General features: G+C 45.4%; 2 protein-coding genes across 2 annotated transcripts in view; one reads left to right on the top strand and one right to left on the bottom strand.

Moving 5' to 3' along the window:
• Nucleotides 1–4,105: 4,105 nt before the first annotated feature.
• On the bottom strand, nucleotides 4,106–4,831 carry LOC138859271 (basic salivary proline-rich protein 1-like). Its single transcript, XM_070113498.1, has one exon. It carries the CDS (start codon nucleotides 4,829–4,831, stop codon nucleotides 4,106–4,108), a length of 726 nt encoding a protein of 241 aa, XP_069969599.1.
• A 1,293-nt stretch (nucleotides 4,832–6,124) lies between these two features.
• The window catches only part of LOC113823267 (transcriptional repressor scratch 2), a 58,550-nt gene continuing 42,174 nt past the window's right edge, over nucleotides 6,125–22,500 (top strand). Inside the window, exons 1-3 of the mRNA XM_070113499.1 lie at nucleotides 6,125–6,229; nucleotides 6,309–6,465; nucleotides 9,864–9,898. Coding sequence (XP_069969600.1) covers nucleotides 6,125–6,229; nucleotides 6,309–6,465; nucleotides 9,864–9,898 — 297 coding nt within the window. The remainder of the gene's footprint in view (nucleotides 6,230–6,308; nucleotides 6,466–9,863; nucleotides 9,899–22,500) is intronic.

Here is a 22,500-nt window from a genome sequence, read left to right on the forward strand (position 1 = left end):
GTCTTATTCTTGAGCGAGAGAGAGAGAGGAAGATGAGACGAAGGAAAGAGGGAGAGTAAAGAAGAGTAAAGAGAAAGAGAGGAAGGAAAGAGATGAGGAAGGAGACGGAGCATAGGTAATACAAGAGGAAAAATACAAATAAAAAAGTATTAGAAAATCCTCACAGGACAAACAAAAAAACAAAACTAACAACAACAAAAAATAAGCCAGAAAACAGATTATGATAAGCAATGAATGAATTCTTATCTTTACGACAAGAGTACCTAGGAGTCAAATTCATTTACTCTGCACCATTATTCTTGCATTATTTAAAGGCGTTATCCTCAGTACTCTGCTCATAAAAGAAAAAAAAAAACGTTTATAAAAATCTTTATTTTATGCATTAATGAAGCCGTTATCTCAAAAATGAGAAAACAATGGGATAGATCTGAAAACCAACTTTCAGACAAAGGAGAAACCTGAGAAAGAGGAAGAATAAAGCAAGAATTATGAATAATTTCTCCCCTCCCACCCCCTCTCCCTCCCTCCCAAGCCTACCCCCCCCGCCCCAACCCCTTACCCCTTTTTTTCAACTCCCCTTCAACCCCCCATCCTCCCCCAACCCCTTTAAGTCAACCCCAAGACAAAATACCTCATAAGGCTGTCAACAAGGAGCAAAGAAATGGCATTGTTTACAGAGGCAACGAGAGTAAGCTGGAAGAGGAGGGAGGGGGGACGAAGAGGGGGAGGAGGGTAGAGGGGGAGATGGGGAGGAGTGGGAGAAGGGGGTGAGGCGGGGAAGGGTGTTTGGAGGTCCATTACCTTGCAGAATAGGATCCTTCCCCTCTATTTCTTTCTCTTCTTCTTTCTCTTCCTCCTCCTCCTTCTTCCTCCTCTTCTCCCCTTTTCCCCTTCTTCCCTCTTTTCTCTTCCTCCTCCAACTTTACCCTTCCTTCCTCCTCTTCCTACTACCGTTCCTCCTCCTACTCCACTCCCCCCTCCTCCCCCCTCCTCCCCCGCCTCCTTTTTATCTTGGTGTTTTTATTCCCTTCGGAATTCCCCCCTCCCTTCCCCAGACTGGTAAGTTGCAAAGGAACATTCTCTTTCATTCTTGCCTCCTCTTTCTTTCTTCCTCCTCCTCTTCCCTTTTGCATTTTGATGAAGGAGACAGAGAGAAAAGGGGAGGGTATGGAGTGGATGGAGAGGGGGAGAGAGAGAGAGAGAGAGATAGAGGGATTGAGGAGAGTGAAAAGAGAGAGAGGGGGAAATTGAGAGAAGGGGAAATGGAGAGACAAAGAGAGAGAGAGAGAGAGAGAGAGAGAGAGAGAGAGAGAGAGAGAGAGAGAGAGAGAGAGAGAGAGAGAGAGAGAGAGAGAGAGAGAGAGAGAGAGAGAGAGAGAGAGAGAGAGAGAGAGAGAGAGAGAGGGGGGGGTGGAGAGAAAGAGAAAGAAAAAAAGGAAGAGAGAGAGAGAGAGATGGGGGGGGGAAGAGAAAGAAAAGAGGAAGAGAGAGTGAGAGATAGATAAATAGATCGATAGATACATAGATCGATAGATAGGCAGATAGATATAGAAAGAGAGAGAGAGAGAGAGAGAGAGAGAGAGAGAGAGAGAGAGAGAGAGAGAGAGAGAGAGAGAGAGAGAGAGAGAGAGAGAGAGAGAGAGAATCAGAAAAAAGTAGAAGAATACGGTAAATAGGAGGCAGGTGTAAGCGTTTACGTACAAATAAGAAGAGGGAGAGAGGAGAGGATTAAAAGGAGAGGGAGGGAGAGGGTGGCAATGAGAGACGAGAGTAGGGAAGCAAGACAGGGGAGAGGGGAGGGCGGAAGAGGGGAGAGGCGGGAAGGGGAGGGGGCGGAGAGGAAGAGGTGGGAGAGGGGGAGAGGCAAGAGAGGGAGGAACCGGGAGAAAGGAGAGGCGGGAGGCGGGAGAGGGGAGAGGCGGGAGAGGGGAGAGGGGAGAGGGGAGAGGCGGGAGAGGGGAGAGTAGTTGATGAGGGGAGATACACAGACTTGAGGGGAAGCCAAGGGAGCGAGGCAAGGTGTCCAACAGCATGATTTAAGGGCAGGATGGAAGGACGAGGGGAAGGGAGAGAGGAGAGAAGGGGCTGACAACCTGCTGGAAGGAGAGGGAAGGGAGAAAATGGAAATGCAGAATGAGAAGGAACAGGAGGAAAGGGAAAAGGAGAGAGAGAGAGAGAGAGAGAGAGAGAGAGAGAGAGAGAGAGAGAGAGAGAGAGAGAGAGAGAGAGAGAGAGAGAGAGAGAGAGAGAGAGGGGGGGGCTGACAACCTGCTGGAAGGAGAGGAAGGGAGGACATGGAAATGTAGAACGAGAAGGAAGAGGATGAGGAAGAATAGGAAGAAGAGGAGGAACAGGAGGAAACGGAAAATGAGGAGTATAGAGAAAGAGAAAGAGGAAGGGGGAGGGGGGGTGGGGGTTGCAATACAGAAAAAGACAGATAGACAGACAAACAGACAAACAAGCAAACGGGGCCAGACAGTCAGACAGACAGACAGACTTAAAAAGTGAGCGCCGCATACCAGATGTTAACCACACACTCATGATAATTGGACAGGGAGTTAGAAAATCTCCGGATTAGGGACACCAGGGACACACACGCACACGTACACATGAGCGATCCCCGACCACGTGACCAGCACTATGGGATTCCACGTGTGAGCCGCGTGCCCATACAATAGGGGGCCCGGGAGTGAGCGTAGGCGACACAAAGGCTCGTTGAGTGGCCCATAGAGTGCGGATAGTCTGTGAATGCAGATGAAAAGAGAGGAGGAGGAGGAGGAGAGGGGGGGGAGAAGGAGAGGAGGAGGAGGTGGAGAGGGGTGAGGAGGAGAGGAGGAGGAGGAGAGGGGGGAGAAGGAGAGGAGGAGGAGGTGGAGGAGAGGGGTGAGGAGGAGAGGAGGAGGAGGAGAGGGATGAGAAGGGGAGGAGGAGGAGGAGGAGAGGGTGAGAAGAAGAGTAGGAAGAGGAGGAGAGGAGGAGAATTAAAGGGAGAAAAAGAGGAAAATAAAGATAAAAAAGAAGAAAAAGGAGGAGAAGGAGACCGAGGAAGAAAATGAAGTAAAGAAGGGAGAGAAAAAGGGGAAGGAAGAGAACGAGAAGAAAAAAAGTATAATAAAAGAGTTAGAAAGAAACTAAAAAGAGAGAAAAGAAGGTGAAGGCGAAACGGAGATGCGATAATGAAAAAAAAGAAAAGAAAAAAAACTAAAAAAACGAAGGCCTGAAAATAAGGGAAAATCGAAAGCCAAAATTAAAAAACATAATTCTGCAGGCTGTTCTTTTTCTGTTCGTATAATTATCACCTTTCTCTTTTCCTCTCTTCTTTCGCTCCCCTCTGCGTCTTCTCTCACGAATTCTCCCCTCCAAGATAAGATTAGAAACAGGCAAATCCGGCATTCTCTCCCCACTCCCTGTGCGCTCCCCTCCCCACTTCCTGTGTTCTCCATTCCCCACTCCTTGTGTTCTCACCTGTCCACTCCCTGTGCTCTTCTCTCACGACTTCCTGTGCCCTTGCCTCCCCACTCCCTGTGCCCTTCCCTCCCCACTCCTTGTGCTCTCCCCTCCCCACTCCCTGTGCTCTCCCCTCCCCACTACCCGCACCCAATCTAATTTTCGAAAGCTTCCATACCTGTAATATATTATAATTAGCGGCCATAGATTTCCGTACAACATTTTTTTCCCCAGACATATTTGGATTATATGTGAAATATTAAGAAGAGGGAAGGACGAAGGAGGGAGTCGCTTCGAATTATAAAACTGAAAAAAAAGAAAAAAGGAAAGAGTTATTATTATCATTATTGTTATAGTTTTTTCTTGGGGGGGGGAGGGGTGAGAGGAGAGAATAATTAACTGACAAAAAAGAAAGAAGAAAAAAAAGAGAAAAAAAAGAAAGAGAGAGAGAAAAAAACGGAGGTATGAAAAACTACGTACATTTTCGTTCTTTTGAGAATATTCCCCCTTCTTTTCATACATTCCTAAGAAAGAATAAGTAAAGGAAGGAGAAGAAAGAGGGAGGAGAGGGGGGAGGGGGAGGGAGGGTATCTTCCTCAACTCACGCACAAGCCATCAATCTAGAAGCATTACCTCCCTAACTCCTTCCTGACGGCGCCTACGCCATCCAAGCATCCATCAGCGAAAAGAAGCTGGATGCTGCCTCTCCCAGGGCTTCATCCCCCGAGCCAGCGCGCGCTCTGCTGCACGAGGCTGGTCTCCGTGCGGCCGGGTTCCGTTGCATGCGGCCGGGTTCCGTTGCATGCGGCCGGGTTCTGTTGCATGCGGCCGGGTTCTGTTGCATGCGGCCGGGTTCTGTTGCATGCGGCCGGGTTCTGTTGCATGCGGCCGGGTTCCGTTGCATGCGGCCGGGTTCTGTTGCATGCGGCCGGGTTCTGTTGCATGCGGCCGGGTTCTGTTGCATGCGGCCGGGTTCTGTTGCATGCGGCCGGGTTCTGTTGCATGCGGCCGGGTTCTGTTGCATGCGGCCGGGTTCTGTTGCATGCGGCCGGGTTCTGTTGCATGCGGCCGGGTTCTGTTGCATGCGGCCGGGTTCTGTTGCATGCGGCCGGGTTCTGTTGCATGCGGCCGGGTTCCGTTGCTTGCGGCCGGGTTCTGTTACATGCGGCCGGGTTCCGTTGCTTGCGGCCGGGTTCTGTTGCGTGCGGCCGGGTTCTGTTGCATGCGGCCGGGTTCTGTTGCATGCGGCCGGGTTCTGTTGCATGCGGCCGGGTTCCGTTGCTTGCGGCCGGGTTCTGTTACATGCGGCCGGGTTCTGTTGCATGCGGCCGGGTTCCGTTGCTTGCGGCCGGGTTCTGTTGCATGCGGCCGGGTTTTGTTGCATGCTGCCGGGTTCTGTTGCATGCACGGGCGGTAAGGGAATGGTAGCGGAATAAGGTAGAAAAAAGAATTCTGACAGAAATGTAATTATATATATTTGTCTTTACCTGTACGAGCAGACACAGACCAACGCCACCTTATTAATTTCTGGACAGCATAGATTATTTTCCAATATATATATATATATATATATATATATATATATATATATATATATACATATATATACACATATATATACATATATGTGTGTGAGTGAGCGTCCGTGCCAGTGAAATTCTAGTCTTTAAAGGTTCATACGACGCAAGAGAAGGCAAGGTATAAAACAAACAGCTACGGTCGATTAACTGTTTTCCCAAGTTATCAGAAAACAATCTCCCCCCCCCCCCCCCCCACACCATCACCGCTCCAGATGCGTTATCTCACCTGTGTATCTTCTCTTCATTATTGCCTGCGCCAGGTACTTGCCTCCTCCCACCCCGTCCCTCCCCTCCTCACCCCCTGCCCCTCCCCCTCTTCCCCCCTTTCCCTTCTTTCTCCTCCCTCTTCCCCCCTTTCCCTCCCTCCTCTCTCTCTTCCTCTTCCTCCCCTCTCTCTCTTCCTCTTCCTCCTCGCCACCACGGGCCTAAGCTGAGGTTGGCATGTGAAACAGTCATTAATTTCAACTCCTCTCAGAGATTACGCCTTTCTGTCTCCCAGCTAGATTTTCTCAAATACCTTCTCTGCCTTCTATAGGCCTTCCTTTTACTTGTTTTGGTGAGGTCGGTGTTATTTATAGGCATATGGTTTAAGTTGCTATATATATCTAAATTGATGTTATATTAGTCAGCTGTTCGCTTGCCTCTCTCCTTGTAAATAATTCAACACGCTCCAGAATTCTCGTTTCCTCCAAAGTCTAAATAAATCTACGGGACCGGCGCATCACGTTTCATTTACTGTCATGGGAACTACTTTTCAAAGTCAGTCAACAATGAAGTTTCGCCGAAATATCATCAACATAGTCACGCAGACTTGGCTTGTATGAATATTATAAAATTACATGTGATTGCGTACAGACAGACAGGAAAATTAGAAAAATTCGTTTTTCCTAAAAATACGATAAAAGTAATTGATTGTCAGAAAACTCCTTACACAGAAACATTCATTTGCTCTCTCACAAGGGTGAATGTATAAGCAAACATACAAATAAAGCTAAGTAAATCAAACAAACTGTTGGATGGATAAAAAAACTACAAAAAGAAAAAGAAAACTGCGCGGGAGGAACAAAATCTAAGCGAAAATCCAGAGTGACTTGTTGATGGCTTCTTGGAAGCGAATCAGAGGACGAGAGTGCTGCGTCGTTACCAGTTCGGAGATCAAGTTGCCGATAAAAACTGCGATATTTATTGCGAATATGCTAGATGTATGTAAGTTTGATGCAACGATTTATATAAAAATAGATTGTTTTTAATTAAACGAAAATGAAAACAACATATCTCTAGAAAGAATATGTATTACGAGACCAGAACCCCGGTGCTCAACAACTAAGTTTGATAAATGAGTCATGCTCCCCAGAACTGGCAACACTGCCAGCCAGGGATCAGTGTCCCATGTTGGTAACATTGCCTGTCAGCCAACCATTAATATCTGACGTCCTGGGTAAGAGTCTGTTGAAAACCGCAGTTAAATGGTGAGGCAAGCTAATTACCTTGTTAAGACAATGCATAATTGGGCTTATATTGGTACATAATAAACCTCGTGTGACCTGTAATGACTGGCTCGAATTCTTATAAGTACAGTAGCTAAGTGATACTTGACTCGTCGGACCAATTAACGAATCAATAACAGGCCAGAATAATGTTGGAAATGAGAGGGTCGAAAATTATTCTTAAGTAAGATTGTCAGATTATGTACTTGGACTCCCCCCCCCTCGACCCCTTTCCTCCCCCTCCCCCCATAGCCTCTTACCTCATTACCCTTGTCTTTGTCTTTAACTCTATCTCTTTGTTCCTCCTTGTTTACTTCTCTCTCTCTCTCTATATATATATCTATCTATCTGTCTCTATCTCTCCTTCTTCATCTCTCTCGCTCTTTCTCTCTCCCTTTCCCACCCCCTTTCCTTTTCCCTTCCCCTCTCCATCTCTTTCTCCCTCTCTTTCTCCTTCTTCTGTTTTATGTCTCTCCATTAGTCTACCTTTGCTCCTGTTATTCCTCCCCCTTACTCCTCTATTCTTCTTTTTCTTTGTCTTTTTTTCTTTCCTAAAATCCTCGCATGAAACTCCCAGAAGATAAAAATAGATTCCCTGGGCTGCGGGTAATAACAGTTGTGGTTGATAGATAATCAATATTGTTATTTAACAATCTATCTTTTTGCCTTTCCTTGTTCATGCTTATTTTCTCGAATGTTTTTGCCTTTTCTGTTGAAATTCGTTCCGGCGTTTGTCTGTCTGTCGCATTTTCTACATCTGTCTATCCTTCTATCTATTTATGTGTCGATCTCTCTCTCCAATTATCTGTTTATTTAACTATTGTCTATCAATCTTTTTCTTTGTATTATACATGTATACACTTTTTTATCCTCTTATCCATACATTTCTCTCTCATTTATTTCTCCCCCCCCTCCCTCTCTTTCTCTCTCTCTCTCTTTCTTTTTCTTTCTTTCTTTCTTTCTCTCTTTCTTTCTTTCTTTCTTTCTTTCTTTCTTTCTTTCTTTCTTCTTTCTTTCTTTCCTCCTTCTTTCTTTATTTCTTTCTTCCTTCTTTCTTTCTTTCTTTCTTTCTTTCTTTCTCTCTCTCTCTCTCTCTCTCTCTCTCTCTCTCTCTCTCTCTCTCTCTCTCTCTCTCTCTCTCTCTCTCTCTCTCTCTCTCTCTCTCTTTCTCTTTCTCTCTCTCCCTCCTCTTTCTCTCTTATTCACCCTATCTTTCTCTTCCTACTTATATGAATGTGTTCGTCCTTCTCTCTCTCTTTCCCCTTTTCCTCTCCTTTTCCCCATCCTCCTTTCGTCAACGGAAATCCCGAAAACCTTCAAAGGTTTCAACAGATAACATAGCGTGACCACACTGGATTAAGGGTGGAGAGAGAGGAGAGGAAGGGGAGGGAAGGCAGTGAGGAGAGGGAGGGAGGGGGGGGAAGGTGGGAAGGAGGGGAAGGAAAAAGGGGAGAGGAGGGGAAGGAAAGGCGGGGAGGAGGGGAAGGAAAAAGGGGGGAGGAGGACGGGAAGGAAAGGGGGAAGGAGGGGAAGGAGAGGGGGAGGAAGGACATGGGGGGAGGAGGGGAAGGAAAGGGGGAGGAGGGGAAGGGGAAAGGAAGGATGGTAGGGAAACGGGGAAACAAAGGGAGGGAGGAAGGGAAGGGGAAGGGAAAGAGGAGAGGAAGGCAAGGTGGAGGAAAGAAAAGGAAGAAGAAGGGAGGGGGAGAAGGTAGGAGGAAGGAAGTTAATGTCGGAATATGAAGGAAGACTGGGAGAAATTAGAGGCGATAAGAAGTCCAAGGAAAATCAAGGAGAAAATAGAAAAGGAAGGAAAATGGAAAGGATTTTGAGAAACGTCAAAAAAAGCAAAAACAAAAACAAGAAAAAAACAAACAAATATAGCAACAACAACAAAGAAAAAGAAACAGTAAAAAAATATGCATATATAATTAGAGATAACACAGACAAACAAATGGCTCTAGAAAGCATATTCGTCTTGGTGTGACAACACGATACACAAAACTACAAACCGGCGCCAAGTTTAAATCGAGAAACAGTCCAGGATTCATCAATTACTTGAAGTTAATGGTCTATTAAAGGGAAGCCTGCCCCCCACCTCCCACCTCCCTCACCGCCGCTCCCCCCCCCCCCCCCTCACCGCCCCTCTCGCCCCTCCCCTCACCGCCCCTCTCGCCCCCCCCCACCCTCGCTCCCTCGGGTGGGTGATGATGGGGAAGGGAAGAGGGGGGTGTGTGTGAAAGAGGGGGAGGGGAGAAAACTTTCCGAAGAAGGGGGTAGTGAGAGGGGAATGACAGGGGGGGGGGGGGTGATGAGGAATAGATGGAGACGAAAGTATGATGATTTTATGACGATGGTGATATTGATATTGATAGTAACGAAGGTAGTTATGACGTTAGAAGTTGCGATCATCTATATCTTTAATGGATTTCCTAAGATAGTAATGATAAACTAGAAGAAAAGAAAATTACTATAAAATATAAGTAAATAAATACACCAAATGATAACAGCAATAATGATGATAGTGATAATAATAATAATAGTTATGTTATCAAAATCGATACTAGTACTAAAATAATTACAATGATAATGATAATAATAACCATGATAACAGGAATACTTAAAATAACAGTCATAAAAAATAATAATGAAAACAATAATAGAAATAATAGTATTAATGTCAATGATAACAACAACAATAACACTAACGAAACGACCAAACAACCCAAACAACCGCGATAAAAATACACAACCAGCTCTTTACCAGCCCTAATCCCTAATCCCTAATCCCTAATCCCTAATCCGCGTGTGGGTCTAATCAGAGAAATCTCGGAGGTCTGTCCCAGCGGCTCCTTTTAATGGGAAATTCCTTGGCGCTTTTCTCATTTTTGTCAAGCACAATTAAGAGCCGTTATGCAATTTCTGTGATAATTGGAATTCGTTATTTGGACTGGATGGGGGTTGGGGGGTTGGGGAGTGAGGGGGGGGAGTAGGGATATGCTGTTGTTGTCGTTGTTGTTGGTATACGTTTTTGTTTATCTATTATGTTATTATTATTACTATTATCATTGTCATTATTATTGTTGTTATTATTATTATTATTATCATTATTATTATTACTATTATCATTATTATTATCATTATCATTAATGTTTTTGCTGTTATTATAATAATGATTCCAAACATTATCGTTGTTGCAATTAATTGTTAAATTCTTGCTCCCACTCTCATCCAGTCCACTTTGTTGTAAGAAATGTAGTCTCACTTTCTCTGCCTCGTTTGCTCTCTACGCTTTGTGAGCATATTTCATTATGAAAAGCGTACTAATAATTGCATTATCTCTTTCCAGGTAAGGAACCAACTCTCGCAGATGCAACATTATCCGTGAGTAAATTATGTCATTAGTTGTGGATGTTGAACGTTATAAAATGAAACATATCATGGAGGGCCTTTGCACACTTGCGAATTTGGGTTGAAATGGCGTTGCACTTGCTGGATAGAGGGTGATGTTAAGTTGCTTTTCATATACGGGTGTGGTGGGTTCCTCATACGTAGAGGCAAGTAAATGCAGATAGACAGATACATACGCACACTCACTTTCTTTCTCTCTCTCTCTCTCTCTCTCTATCTATCTATCTATCTATCTATCTCTATCTATCTCTATCTCTCTCTCTCACTTACTTACCCTCTCACTTACACACTTATTCACTGACTCTCTCACACACAAGCACACACACTCACACACATTCCCATCACAGACAAACAGATACGGTCTTTCCCATCATGTTTCGTTTTGCGTTTTCCATCACTCCATCGCAGCTCTCCTGCCCATCACCCTTCCATCACTGCTTAACTGTGCTTCCCTCCCTCCCTCCCTCCCTCCCTCCCGCTCCCCTTTCCCTCCGTCATAGGCCCCCCTCCCTCCCTCCCTCCGTCCTAGGCCCCCCTCCCTCCCTCCCTGCCGCTCTCCTTTCCCTCCGCCCTAGGCCCCCTCCCTCCCTCCCTCCCTGCCGCTCTCCTTTCCCTCCGCCCTAGGCCCCCCTCCCTCCCTCCCTCCCTGCCCCTCTCCTTTCCCTCCGCCCTAGGCCCCCTCCCTCCCTCTCTCCCTGCCGCTCTCCTTTCCCTCCGCCCTAGGCCCCCCTCCCTCCCTCCCTCCCTCCCGCTCCCCTTTCCCTCCGTCCTAGGCCTCCCTCCCTCCCCCTCCCCCCGCCCTCTTCGTCCTCACTGTGGACCTGCAATTCGGTGGTGTCACACTCACCGTGTCGAGCCTTGTCGCAGCTGGATATAATTTCATCCTGTTCTGTTTTTCTCTTCACACTCTTTTTTGTTTTATGTTTCCGTTTTTTCTTGCTCTCTCTTGTTTTTTGTTTTTGTTCTGACATTTTATAACTTTTATTTCTATTTTTTTAATTATTTTTTTGTGAATGTTTTTTTTTTTTTGTCTTTTTTGTGAGCTATGAAGGGAGTGTTCATTGTTTGTTTCTGCCTTTGTCCCTCTAAATCTCTCCTCTCTCTCTCTCTCTCTCTCTCTCTCTCTCTCTCTCTCTCTCTCTCTCTCTCTCTCTCTCTCTCTCTCTCTCTCTCTCTCTCTCTCTCTCTCTCTCTCTCTCTCTCTCTCTCTCTCTCTCTCTCTCTCTCTCTCTCTCTCTCTCCCTCCTTCCTCTCCCTTCTTCCCTCCATCCACTTCCTATCCCACCACTCCGCCAGTTTATCTATCTCCCTATCTATCCATCTCCCACTTGTTCCAACTCTTGTCTCGATTTTTTTCCTTTTTTCCTCAGACTAACCAATTTACACTCCCAGCTCCCGGGAAAAGTGTATAAATATTTATATATTTTTTTACCCAGAGGATGTGAATTTGTCGTGTAAACATAACAGGGAGAGGAAATTTGAATATCATAGCCGGGTTTACTCTTTTTTATTTGAAATTTCTTATTTACTGTTTTTTTTTAAATCATTATTATCATTATCTACGTATATTTGATAATGATGAAGCGCGCGTTCTTTTATATTCATTTGGACGGATTGTTAAAACGTGACGTCATCGTTATAATTTAATTAAGGTAATTCGATATCATTTCTATCAAGATAATGAGCCGGGCCGAGTCATTTATAGGGAACGCGGTGTCATTTGTCAATCGTAATGTAATTTTGCTTTTTTATTACGATACCGTCAGTCACTGTTCTGTTATGCTACTGTATTTTTTGTATCCTGTTTTTTTTTTCCTTTTTTTTTTTTGGGGGGGGGAGGGCGTGCTCACAGTTTGACTCATTTTCGGTTCGTTTTGCGTTGTCTGTTTCTGTTTTTGCTTCTTTCTCTGTTTCTTTTCTGTTTCTGTGTTGCCTGTCTATCTGTCTTCCCCCCCTCTCTCTTTCTCTCTTTCTCTCTCTCTCTCTCTCCGACTCCCCACCCCCCTCTTTCTCTCTCTCCCTTCCTCTCTCCCTCTCCTCTCCTTCCTCTCCTTCCTCCTTCTTTCTTTCCCTCCCTCCCTCCTTCCCTCCCTCTCCCTACCTCCCTCCCTCCCTCACTCTCCTTCCTTCCTTCCTTCCCTTCTTCCCTCCCTCCCTCCCTCCCTCCCTCCCTCCCTCCCTCCCTCCCCTCCTTCTTCCCTTTCTTACTCTCTCCCTCTCTCTCCTCCCTCCGCCAGCTTCCATGGTCGCAAACTGACCAGCCAATCACCGAGCTTCTCTCTCTCGCTCTGTCTCCTGATTGGTGGACGCGAGCAACATCTCAATAACATGATGGATGCTTTGTTAGACCAATGGAACACCTGTTATCTTTCATGTCAATCTCACTTACGTTATTAACAATTATTACCTCTTCTCTTGCTCTTCGATTTTCTCTTTCTTCTCCCTTCCTTTGTCCGTTTCTCGTCGTTCGATGGGTTTATTGTTTTCACATTTTCCTTTGTTTTAATGAGGCAATTATTGTTGTTGTCGCTGCTGTCTGTTGTCATTGTTGTTGTTGTTATTTTCCTTTTGTTTACTGTGAATATCGTAGCATATTTTCTTTATTATTGTTATTTTTAATTCTATATTTATGAAGGAGATATATATACTTTTCTACTTTTTATCACCATTTCCTCTTCCTTCCTTTTCTCTCCCACTTCTTCTCACCCTTGCGATGGATGCTCACCATTCCTTCACTTTCTGTGTCATTTACTTTCGTTTTTCTCTCGGTTTCTCACTGTTTCCCCTCTTTCGCTGTCTTTCCTCGTGTCCTTTTTTATTACCCGTTTTCTCCCCTCCAGATTTCTATTCTCTCGATGTCCTCCCGCGTTATCTCTTTCTCTCTTTCGTTTTGTCTTTTTGCCGTTCGCTATCTCAGGTGCGTTGCTCTGTCTTCTCTCTCTCTCTCTCTCTATCTATCTATCTGTCTATCTATCTATCTTTCTCCTCTCTCTCTCCCTCCCACTATCTATCTATCAATCTGTCTACCTCTCTTTGCTCACCCCTTTCACTCCCTTTCTCTCTCTCCCATTCCTTCTCTAACGCACCAGGCCTCCCCCCCCCCCCCCGGATGACGGTGGATGAGGAGGCAGCAATTTGTATGATGGGCGCGGTGTGTCAAGCCTGTCATGGGGAGGCGCGTGTCCTGTAGGGCCAGGGGTTGGGGGTGGGGGTGGGGTGGGGGTGGGGTGGGGGGCTCTTCTATTATCGTTTACAACTCAGGGTCAGTAGAGTTTCACTGCAGGGTTTTATATATATATGTATATATATATATATATATATATATATATATATATATATATATATATATATATATATATATATATATATATATATATGCATGTATATGCATATGAATCTATATCTATATCTATATTCACACATTCACAAGATTATATAATAGCGTATATATATATATATATATATATATATATATATATATATATATATATATATATATATATATATATAATTTATATATAGTGTTGAATGTCTGTGTACATGTATATATGATTGTTGTGACTTGTTTTCTTGGACAATTCCGAGTACGAAAATGAACGAGGAACAATTCACAATGAACGCCCAAAAGCACAGAAAGACGCAGCGCATATTTTCTCAACATTCATCCCCTGAAAATGATTTAGCTTTAAACGAACGAAAAAAAACGCGTCAACATTTTTTCTTACATATTTTTTTTTTGTTTACATCAAGCAATAAACATCCTCTTAACAGAAAACGGGGTCGCCGGCCGGAAGGGGATCGGGAGCAACAAATGCCTGCGAGAAATAAGGGCGGAAAGACAATTGCATTCCTCTGACCTAGGCATTCGATCCTTTATAGCAGGATCTCCGCCCTTTTCTCCCTCTCTCTTTCGCATTCTGGACGATCTTTCCCTCTCTCTGTCTGGCTCGTCGTGTGCGTGTGTGTTTGCTTTTCTGTTTGTTTATCTCATTCTCTCTTTATCTCTCTCTCTCTCTCTCTCTCTTCCTCCCTCTCTCTCTCTCTTCCTCCCTCTCTCTCTCTTTTCCTCCCTCTCTCTCTCTTTTCCTCCCTCTCTCTCTCTCTTCCTCCCTCTCTCTCTCTCTTCCTCCCTCTCTCTCTCTCATCCTCCCTCTTTCTCTCCCTCCTCCTCTCTCTCTTCAGCAAATTCGATTTTTTTTCTCTTCCGTTTTTGCTTGGACATCAAAACCATTTATTTGATCAGAGGCACCGAAATACTGAAAGGTAAAACTGACTTGCAATTTTCTCTTCTCTTCCTGTGTCTCTCCTTTTCGTCTTCCTCCCACTCCTTCGCCACTTCCTTCCTTCCTTTGCCTTTTTTTTCTTCCTTTCTTCTCTCTATCACTTTTTATGATTATCACATCTCCTCTACCTTTCCTTCGCCGTCTTCGTTGTCCTCCTCCGCCTTCTCTTCTTCCTCCCCTCTTTCTTTTTCCTCCCCTCCCCTCCTCTCCCCTTCTCACCTTCCTCCTCAACACTCCCTTCCCTCTTCCTCCTCCCTTCTCTTTACTCCCCTCCCCTCCCCTTCCCCCTCCTTCTCCACCCTCTCTTCCCTCTTCCTCCTCTTCTCCAACTTTGATTAATTCCCGAAATCAAAGAGAAACGACATGAGAACCGTAGATGACTGATCTGTAGCATGCAAACAAGGGATTAAATCCAGATCATGCAATCAGGACCGTTGGCTAGGGGGTGGGGGAGGAGGGGGAGAAGAGGGAGGGGGAGAGAAGGAAGGAAGGGGGGGGGGCGTAGGGGAGGGTAGGGGTCTTTGGCGTGGTCTTTGCGTGAGAAGAAGATAGAGGGAAGAAGAGGGAGATGAAGAAAGGAAGGAGAGGGACAGAGAGAAGGCGGAGGGAAAAAAGGTGGATGGGAGAGACAAATAAGAAAAAGGGAGGAAGGGAAGGAACAAGAAGATATGGTGATAAAGAAGCTATAAACTAAGAAACAATAAACAGAATAAAAAACAATGGAAATATATATTGCTAAAGAGAAAGAAAATGAGTAAAAAAAAAAAATAAAAAAATAATAAAAAAACCGAAGAAGAACAGGAAAAGAAAAGAGAGGGCGAATAAGGCAAGCGAGCGAGTCTTGCGTGTCCAGCTGATTGCCATTCCGAAGCCCCGTGAAGCCTCAGACTAGTCATTTGAGGGCTGATTTCGGAGCTTCGATTCTTTGCTTCGTTTGATGGCTGATCAGATGCTACCACGAAGCTTTTTTTTCTCTTGCCAGGAAAAAAATTATGTATTGACGAAATGTGGTTATTGGGGGGTGAAACATGAATGAATTTCGGAGAAAAAAATGAGGAGAGAGAAGGAGAGGGAGAAGGAGGGAGAAGGAGGGAGAGGGGGAGAGAGGGAGAGAGGGAGAGAGGGAAAGGGAGAGAGAGATGAAAAGGGGAAAAAATGCGTAGTCTAATCAAATTGTAGCCAGTCTGAATGATAGATAGATCGCCCTAAAGGAGAGGAAGGGAAAAATAAAAAATCGAAAGAGAGAAAGAGAGAGATTGAGAAAGAGCTAGCTAGCTAGCTAGATAGATAGATAGACAGACAGACAGACAGACAGATAGATAGATAGATAGATAGATAGATAGATAGATAGATAGATAGATGGATAGATAGATAGATAGAGAGAAAGAGAGAGGGGGGGAGAGAGAGAGACAGAGTGAGACAGAGAGAGAGAAAAAAAACAGACAAACCAAAACAGAATCAGGGAAACAAATTGACAGAGAACCAGACAGACAGACAGACAGAGAAATCGCACAATACCCACCTGCGCTGCGGAAATCCTCACAGAAGAGCGTCAGCAAGGAAAGAGGAAGGATTTCGCCACGAACACGATTCGAGACGCGTCGCTGGTGCAATACCGGCGGGAGGGAACGCACAGCCGCGCTTATTAAAATCGCTGTTGATTATTTGTTTTAGTTTCCGTGATCTGTTTATCCTTTTGGGGGTAAAGTTCGCGTTGATATGATGGCGTAGGGCGGGTATCTGCTAGATATTTTTGTTTCATTCTCTCTTTCGATTTCCTCTCTTTTCTCTCTTATTTTCTTATTTTATTTCTCTTATCTTAATCTTCATCCTAAACCTATTCATCGAGTTTGTGTTATTACGCGACATCGAGAGATAGATATAGAGAGAAAGAGATAGAATGAGAGAGAAAGCGTGGGAGAGAAGAGAGATTCCGGCAAAAAATATATTTAGAATCTCGTGATTATAACCTCCGTTTTCTTTATGTCTTTCGATGTATGTTCCTCGTCCCGTTTTTTTTTCTTTTTTTTTACGTCTTTTTTATCAGTCTAAGTTCATGCCGTTCTGTATAATTTTCATTATTTATTAGTTTCATAATTAACACTTTTTATTCTTTCTATTCTGATTCGCTTTTGTTGTTTTCATTTTTTAATCTATCCACCATTACGTTTCCTTTTCCTGCTCTCCTTCTTCATTTTTTTCCGTCATTATTCGGTGTTTTATTTGGTTTTCATTATTCTTCCTTCGCTTATTCAATTCACTGGGTCTCATTCTTTATTTTACTTCGCATATTTATCTTTCACCCATACTGTTTCTTTCTTTCTCTCTCTCTCTCTCTCTCTCTCTCTCTCTCTCTCGCTCATTCTCTCTTTCTCTTTCGCTCTCTTTCTCTCTCTCTCTCTCTCTCTCTCTCTCGCTCATTCTCTCTTTCTCTTTCGCTCTCTTTCTCTTTCGCTCTCTCTCTCTTTCTCTCTCTCTCCATCTTTCTCTTTCTCTCTCTTTTTTTCTTTCTTTTTCCCCCTTTTCTATCTATCTATCTATCTATCTATCTATCTATCTATCTAGCTCTAGCTCTCCCTCCCTCTCTCTCTCTCCCATACATTATTACCTTCTTCTCTCTTACCCTTCATCTCTCTTTTCACCCTATCCATCTCTCCTTTTCTCCCTTTTCCCCGTTCCCTCTTTAATTCATGTCACCCCGTCTCCACTTCCGGCCCTCCTCTTTCCTCTCTCTCTCCCTATCTATCTTTCTGCCTCCCTCTCTCTCTCTCTCACTCTCTCTCTCTCTCTCTCTCTCTCTCTCTCTCTCTCTCTCTCTCTCTCTCTCTCTCTCTCTCTCTCTCTCTCTCTCTCTCTCTCTCTCTCTCTCTCTCTCTCTCTCTCCCATCCCTTTTTCCTCCCACTCTCCTTTCTCACTTCTCCCCGTTCCCTCTTCGCTTCGTGTCACCCAGTCTCCTCTCGCCGCCCTCCTCTTCTCTCTCTCTCTCTCTCTCCCTCTCCTTTTCTCCCTCGCCTGTCAAACCCCTCTTGCCTAATGAGGTCGGTCAACAGGTAGGCAATGATGGGGGGGGGGGGGGGGGGAGGGGAGGGGGAGGGAGGGGTGGGTGTAAGGAGAGCGGGAGGGGAGGGGGAGGGAGGGGTGGGTGAAGGAGAACGGGAGGGGAGGGGGAGGGAGGGGTGGGTGAAGGTGAGGGGTGGGTGGGAGGGGAACAGGAGGGAAGGGAAGGGAGGGGGGAGTGTAATGGAGTGGTTATAAGGAGAACGGGAGGTGCAGGAAAGGGAGGGGTGGTTTTAAGGGGAATGGGAGGAGAAGGGAAAGGATGGAGAGGGAAGTAGGTACAAGGATGAGGGGGAGGGGTGATGTGGGAGAGGAGGGGGGGCTATATAAGGAGGGCCATTTTTTACTTCCTAATTATCAAGATTCTGTTGATTCTGACGTTACTGAGAGAGCAAACTCGGCTGTTCGGAGAAGGGAGGGAAGGGGAGAGAGAGAGAGATGAAGGGGAACGGAAAGAGGATGGAGAGGATAAGGATATAGAGGAAAGGGAACGAGAGATGATGGTGATGATGATGATACTGATGATAATGATGATGATGATGATGATGATGATGATGATGAAGATGATGATGATGATGATGATGATGATGATGATGAGGAAGACGATCATTATTATCATCATCATCATCGTCGTCCCTTTCCTCCTCCTCCTCCTCATCATCATCATCAACGTTGTTATTATCGTTATCATTATCAAAACAAAATGAAATCAAGATAGGAATTAAAAGAAAGAAAACAAGTGGTAAACAAATAGGGCAAGGCGTGAACGTAGAATCACACACACACACACATACACGTATGTATATATATCTATGTGTGTGTGTGTTATGGCGTGTATGTGTGTGTGTGTGTGTGTGTGTGTGTGTGTGTGTGTGTGTGTGTGTGTGTGTGTGTGTGTGTGTGTGTGTGTGTGTGTGTGTTTGTGTGTGTGTGTGTGTGTGTGTTTAAAAATCCTAACCTCACAGAGTCTGAAGGAATAGTTAACCCTATAGCCGAACTCTGGAAGGTTTAAATTCCTTTAACGATAAGCCAAAGGGCAAATATAAGTAGGATTCCTTTGTATTAGTCCTCAGAGCAAATGAGGACACAGAACGGAGTTAAGAAGGGTGGAATAAATTGATGGGTAAACAGAAATAGACGATAATAGCCTGCCTTTGCACTTCGATTAGAGCAGAGCCATTTGAGTTGGCGGGAGGGGGGGTGAGGGGGCGATGGGGAGGGGAGGGGTGAGGGGACGAAGGGGAGGGAAGGGGGTGAGGGGGCGAAGGGGAGGGGAGGGGGTGAGGGGGCGATGGGGAGGGGAGGGGGGCAGCGAAGGGGAGGGGGGAGGGAGAGGAAGGGAGCTGGCTGTCAACCTTTTACTCGCTCTCTCTCTCCCCTCTCAGCCCTTCAAGCGGGGATAGTGATTAAAATAATCCAACCAAACGATTCAATCTAATTCCCGCATCTCGTTGGTTCCCTCCCTACTCTCTCTCTCTCTCTCTCTCTCTCTCTCTCTCTCTCTCTCTCTCTCTCTCTCTCTCTCTCTCTCTCTCTCTCTCTCTCTCTCTCTCTCTCTCTCTCTCTCTCTCTCTCTCTCTCTCTCTCTCTCTCTCGTAATCTGTCAGTCTGTCTCTTTATCTTTTTCTTTCTATGTATCCGTCTTTTTATGCGTGTAAGCAAAAAATTCTATATCTGTTCCTTTGTGCACTGTCTATATCAACCTCTCCCTCTTCCTCTATTTCTCCTTCTTCCTTTTCCCTTTTCTCAATTCCCTCATCTTCTATCTCCTTTTTGTCGTTCCCACTCCCTTTTCCTCTCCCTCTCCCCCTCCTTCTCTCTGCTCCTCCTCTTTCCCCTTTACTTTCTCTCGCCCCTTTCTCCATTCCCTCATCTCCTCTCCCCTTTTTCTCCATCCCCTCATCGCCTCCCTCCACCCCCCTACCCCGGTCTGGACGCCCCGCCCGGCCCGAAAATCAAGCGTGGTAGGGGAGCCTAGAATCCCCCCCCTCCTTCGCCTCCCTCCCTCAGACCTCCTTGTCCTCCTCTTCCCTCCTTCCCCTCTCCCCCCTCCCCCTTCTCCCCTCTTCGGCCTCCCGTGGCTCTTGTTAACAATACATTCATGGTCTTTGTAGAAGGTCAGGAGGGGGGAGGGGGGCCGAACGGGCGGGGGGAGGGGGGAGAAGAGAGGGGTTAAAGGAAAGGAGAGAGAGAGAGAGAGAGAGAGAGAGGAAGAGAGAGATAGAGAGAGAGGAAGAGAGATAGAGAGAGAGAGGAAGAGAGATAGAGAGAGAGAGAGAGAGAGAGAAGAGAAGAAAATGTGTAAATATATATAAATATATATATATAAATAAATAAATAAATAAATAAATAAATAAATAAATAAATAAATATATATATATATATATATATATATATATATATATATATATATATATATATATATATATATACATATATATATATATTGTACAAGAAAAAATGCATATCCACAATGAAAGTAAAATCAGAAAACAGAAACACACAACCAAACACCCACACGCACACAAAACACCCAAATACACACACACACACACACACACACAAGCTCTCATCCGTACACACGAAACCGTCCCTCGACAACGAGTCCGAACGCGCCGCTCATGTACACATACCTTAACACTCCCACACACGCACACACGTACACACCTCCCTGCTGTATTTACGCACACAGGAAGATTCGGAAGGTCTTGTAAGGAAGAGAGACAATGGCCTGCGCGATCTGCTGTCCTGGTGGTCGATGGCGCGGCTCACGGCCCTCGGGTTGGGCGCTGGCTTGCCTTCGCTTGACCTGGCTTGGCTTGCCTTGGCTTGCCTTGGCTTGCCTTGGTGCTTTTCTTATTTTTGGGTATTTTCTGTATTCTTTTTGTGTTTTTTCTTCTTTGCTTCCTTTCCCTTTTTGTACTAGTATCACCATGTGGTCTGTCTCTGTCTCTCTGCCTTTCTCTCTCTCTCTCTCTCTCTCTCTGTCTCTGTCTCTCTCTGTCTCTGCCTCTCTCTCTCTCTCTCTCTCTATCTCTCTTTCTCTCTCTCTCTTTCTTTCTCTCTCTCTCTCTCTCTCTCTCTCTCTTTCTCTCCCTCCCTCCCTCCCACCCTCCCTCCCTTCCCTCCCATCCTCCCTCCGTCCCTCCCTCCCTCCCTTCCCTCCCTCCCTTCCCTCCCTCCCTAATCTCCTCCTTATCTTGCCTCTTGAAGGAAATCCTTGACGGGAGAAAGGACGAAGGCACGTTCTTATGCACTCATGCCTGTGAGAATTATAGGCCTATCATTTTCATCTTATAAGATTTCGTAAAGCTCTAAGCCAAGGTTTTCTTTATGTTAATTTCGTTTGATTTTCCGCTGAATGTTTAACGTTCATTACGAAGAAGAAGAAGGAAAAAATACGATTATTTTGGTTTATTTGTTTTTGTGTTTTGATTATCTGTTCTTCATTATTATTTTTTTTCTTGTTCTGTTTTCTTTCTTTTCTCTCGTTTCTCTTTTATCTTTTTTTTTAAGTCCTTTTTTCTTTCCTTTTGTTATATGGTCATTTCCTCCCTCTCCCTTCCCTTCTCTCTCCTTGCCTCCCTCCCCCTCTCCTCTCTTCACCCTGCCCTCCCTTCCCCCTCTCTCCTCCCCTTCCTCTCTTCCCCCTCTCTTTCTCCTCCCCCCATCCTTCCCCTCTCATCAACCCCTCTCTCTCCTTCCCCTCTCATCCCCTCCCCCTCTCTCTCTTTCCCTCCCTCCCTCCCCTCTCATCCCGCCCTCTCTCTCCCTTTCCTTCCCCCTCCCTCCTCCTCCCCCCTGCCTCCCCTCCCTCCCCTCTCTCAGTGTAACACCTTTAGCGACAAAAATGACAGCTTGTCATTATCATTCTGGTACATCCTATACGACCTCACGTCACGGGATCGAGACAGCGCACACATTACCGATCCGCACACGTACATGTACACACGCACACACGCACATATACACACGCGCATGTTCACACGCACATGTACACACGGCATGATCGCACGCACATGTACACACGCGCATGTTCACACGCCCATGTACATACGCGCATGTACACACGCACATGTACACACGCACACACGTTTATGAATAAAAAAAAAGGATAGCACGGTCCCACATAAGCTGTCATGCGCATACCAACATACATATAATTTCCTTTTCTACCTCTGTCTGCTGTGCGGTCGTAGTTATTGGTGCACATGGATGTATAACCTGAGTCTGGAAAGAGGAACTATACACATATAACATACACACAAAGACACAAATACATACACACACACACACACACGCAAACACATACATACATATACATACAAACACACACACATACACACACACTCTCACAAACAAACACGTACGCGTACACAAACACACACACACACACGCTCTCTCACACACACAAACAAACACGTACGCGTACACAAACACACATACACACGCAGAATACACAGACACGCACGCATACACACGCACGTACGCATGCACGTCATCCGAAACTGCCGGTATCATATTATCCTTCCTAAAAGCCCACGAATTAATCACGAATACAGCAGAACATTCTCGAATCGATACGAAATGGCCTTCAATCCTTCTCTCTCCCTCTCCCTCCCTCTCTCTCTCTCTTTCTTTCGGCGTAGCTTCGTTCCGTTCTATCTGTTTATTAGTCAGTCTGTCTATCTGTCTGTCTAGCTATGTAACTCTCCTTTCTTTCCTTCTTCTCGTTTCTCTCTTTCTCTTTCTTGACTCTCTCTCTCTCTCTCTCTCTCTCTCTCGTTCTCGCTCTCTCTCTCTCTCTCTCTCTCTCTCTCTCTCTCTCTCTCTCTCTCTCTCTCTCTCTCTCTCTCTCTCTCTCTCTCTCTCTCTCTCTCTCTCTCTCTCTCTCTCTCTCTCTCTCTCTCTCTCTGCTCTCTCTCTCTCTCTCTCTCTCTCTCTCTCTCTCTCTCTCTCTCTCTCTCTCTCTCTCTCTCTCTCTCTCTCTCTCTCTCTCTCTCTCTCTCGTTCCCTTTCTCTCTCTCTCTCTCCCTTTCTCTCTTTCACACGTCTTGGGGCATACAGTACCCTGTTACCATGCCCATTCGTCAAGGAACCTTTCTCAGCCTAGGAACAATAGGTATTACGCCGGTGATAAAGGGTTGTCTGCCACTGTTGGCAATAATGAGAACATGGTCGCGGTTGCAAGGAGATGGGGGAAGGGGTGGGGTGATGCGAGGGGGGCAAGGAGG

Source organism: Penaeus vannamei, chromosome 34 (assembly GCF_042767895.1).
Source record: "Penaeus vannamei isolate JL-2024 chromosome 34, ASM4276789v1, whole genome shotgun sequence".
Taxonomy (NCBI): Eukaryota; Metazoa; Arthropoda; class Malacostraca; order Decapoda; family Penaeidae; genus Penaeus; species Penaeus vannamei.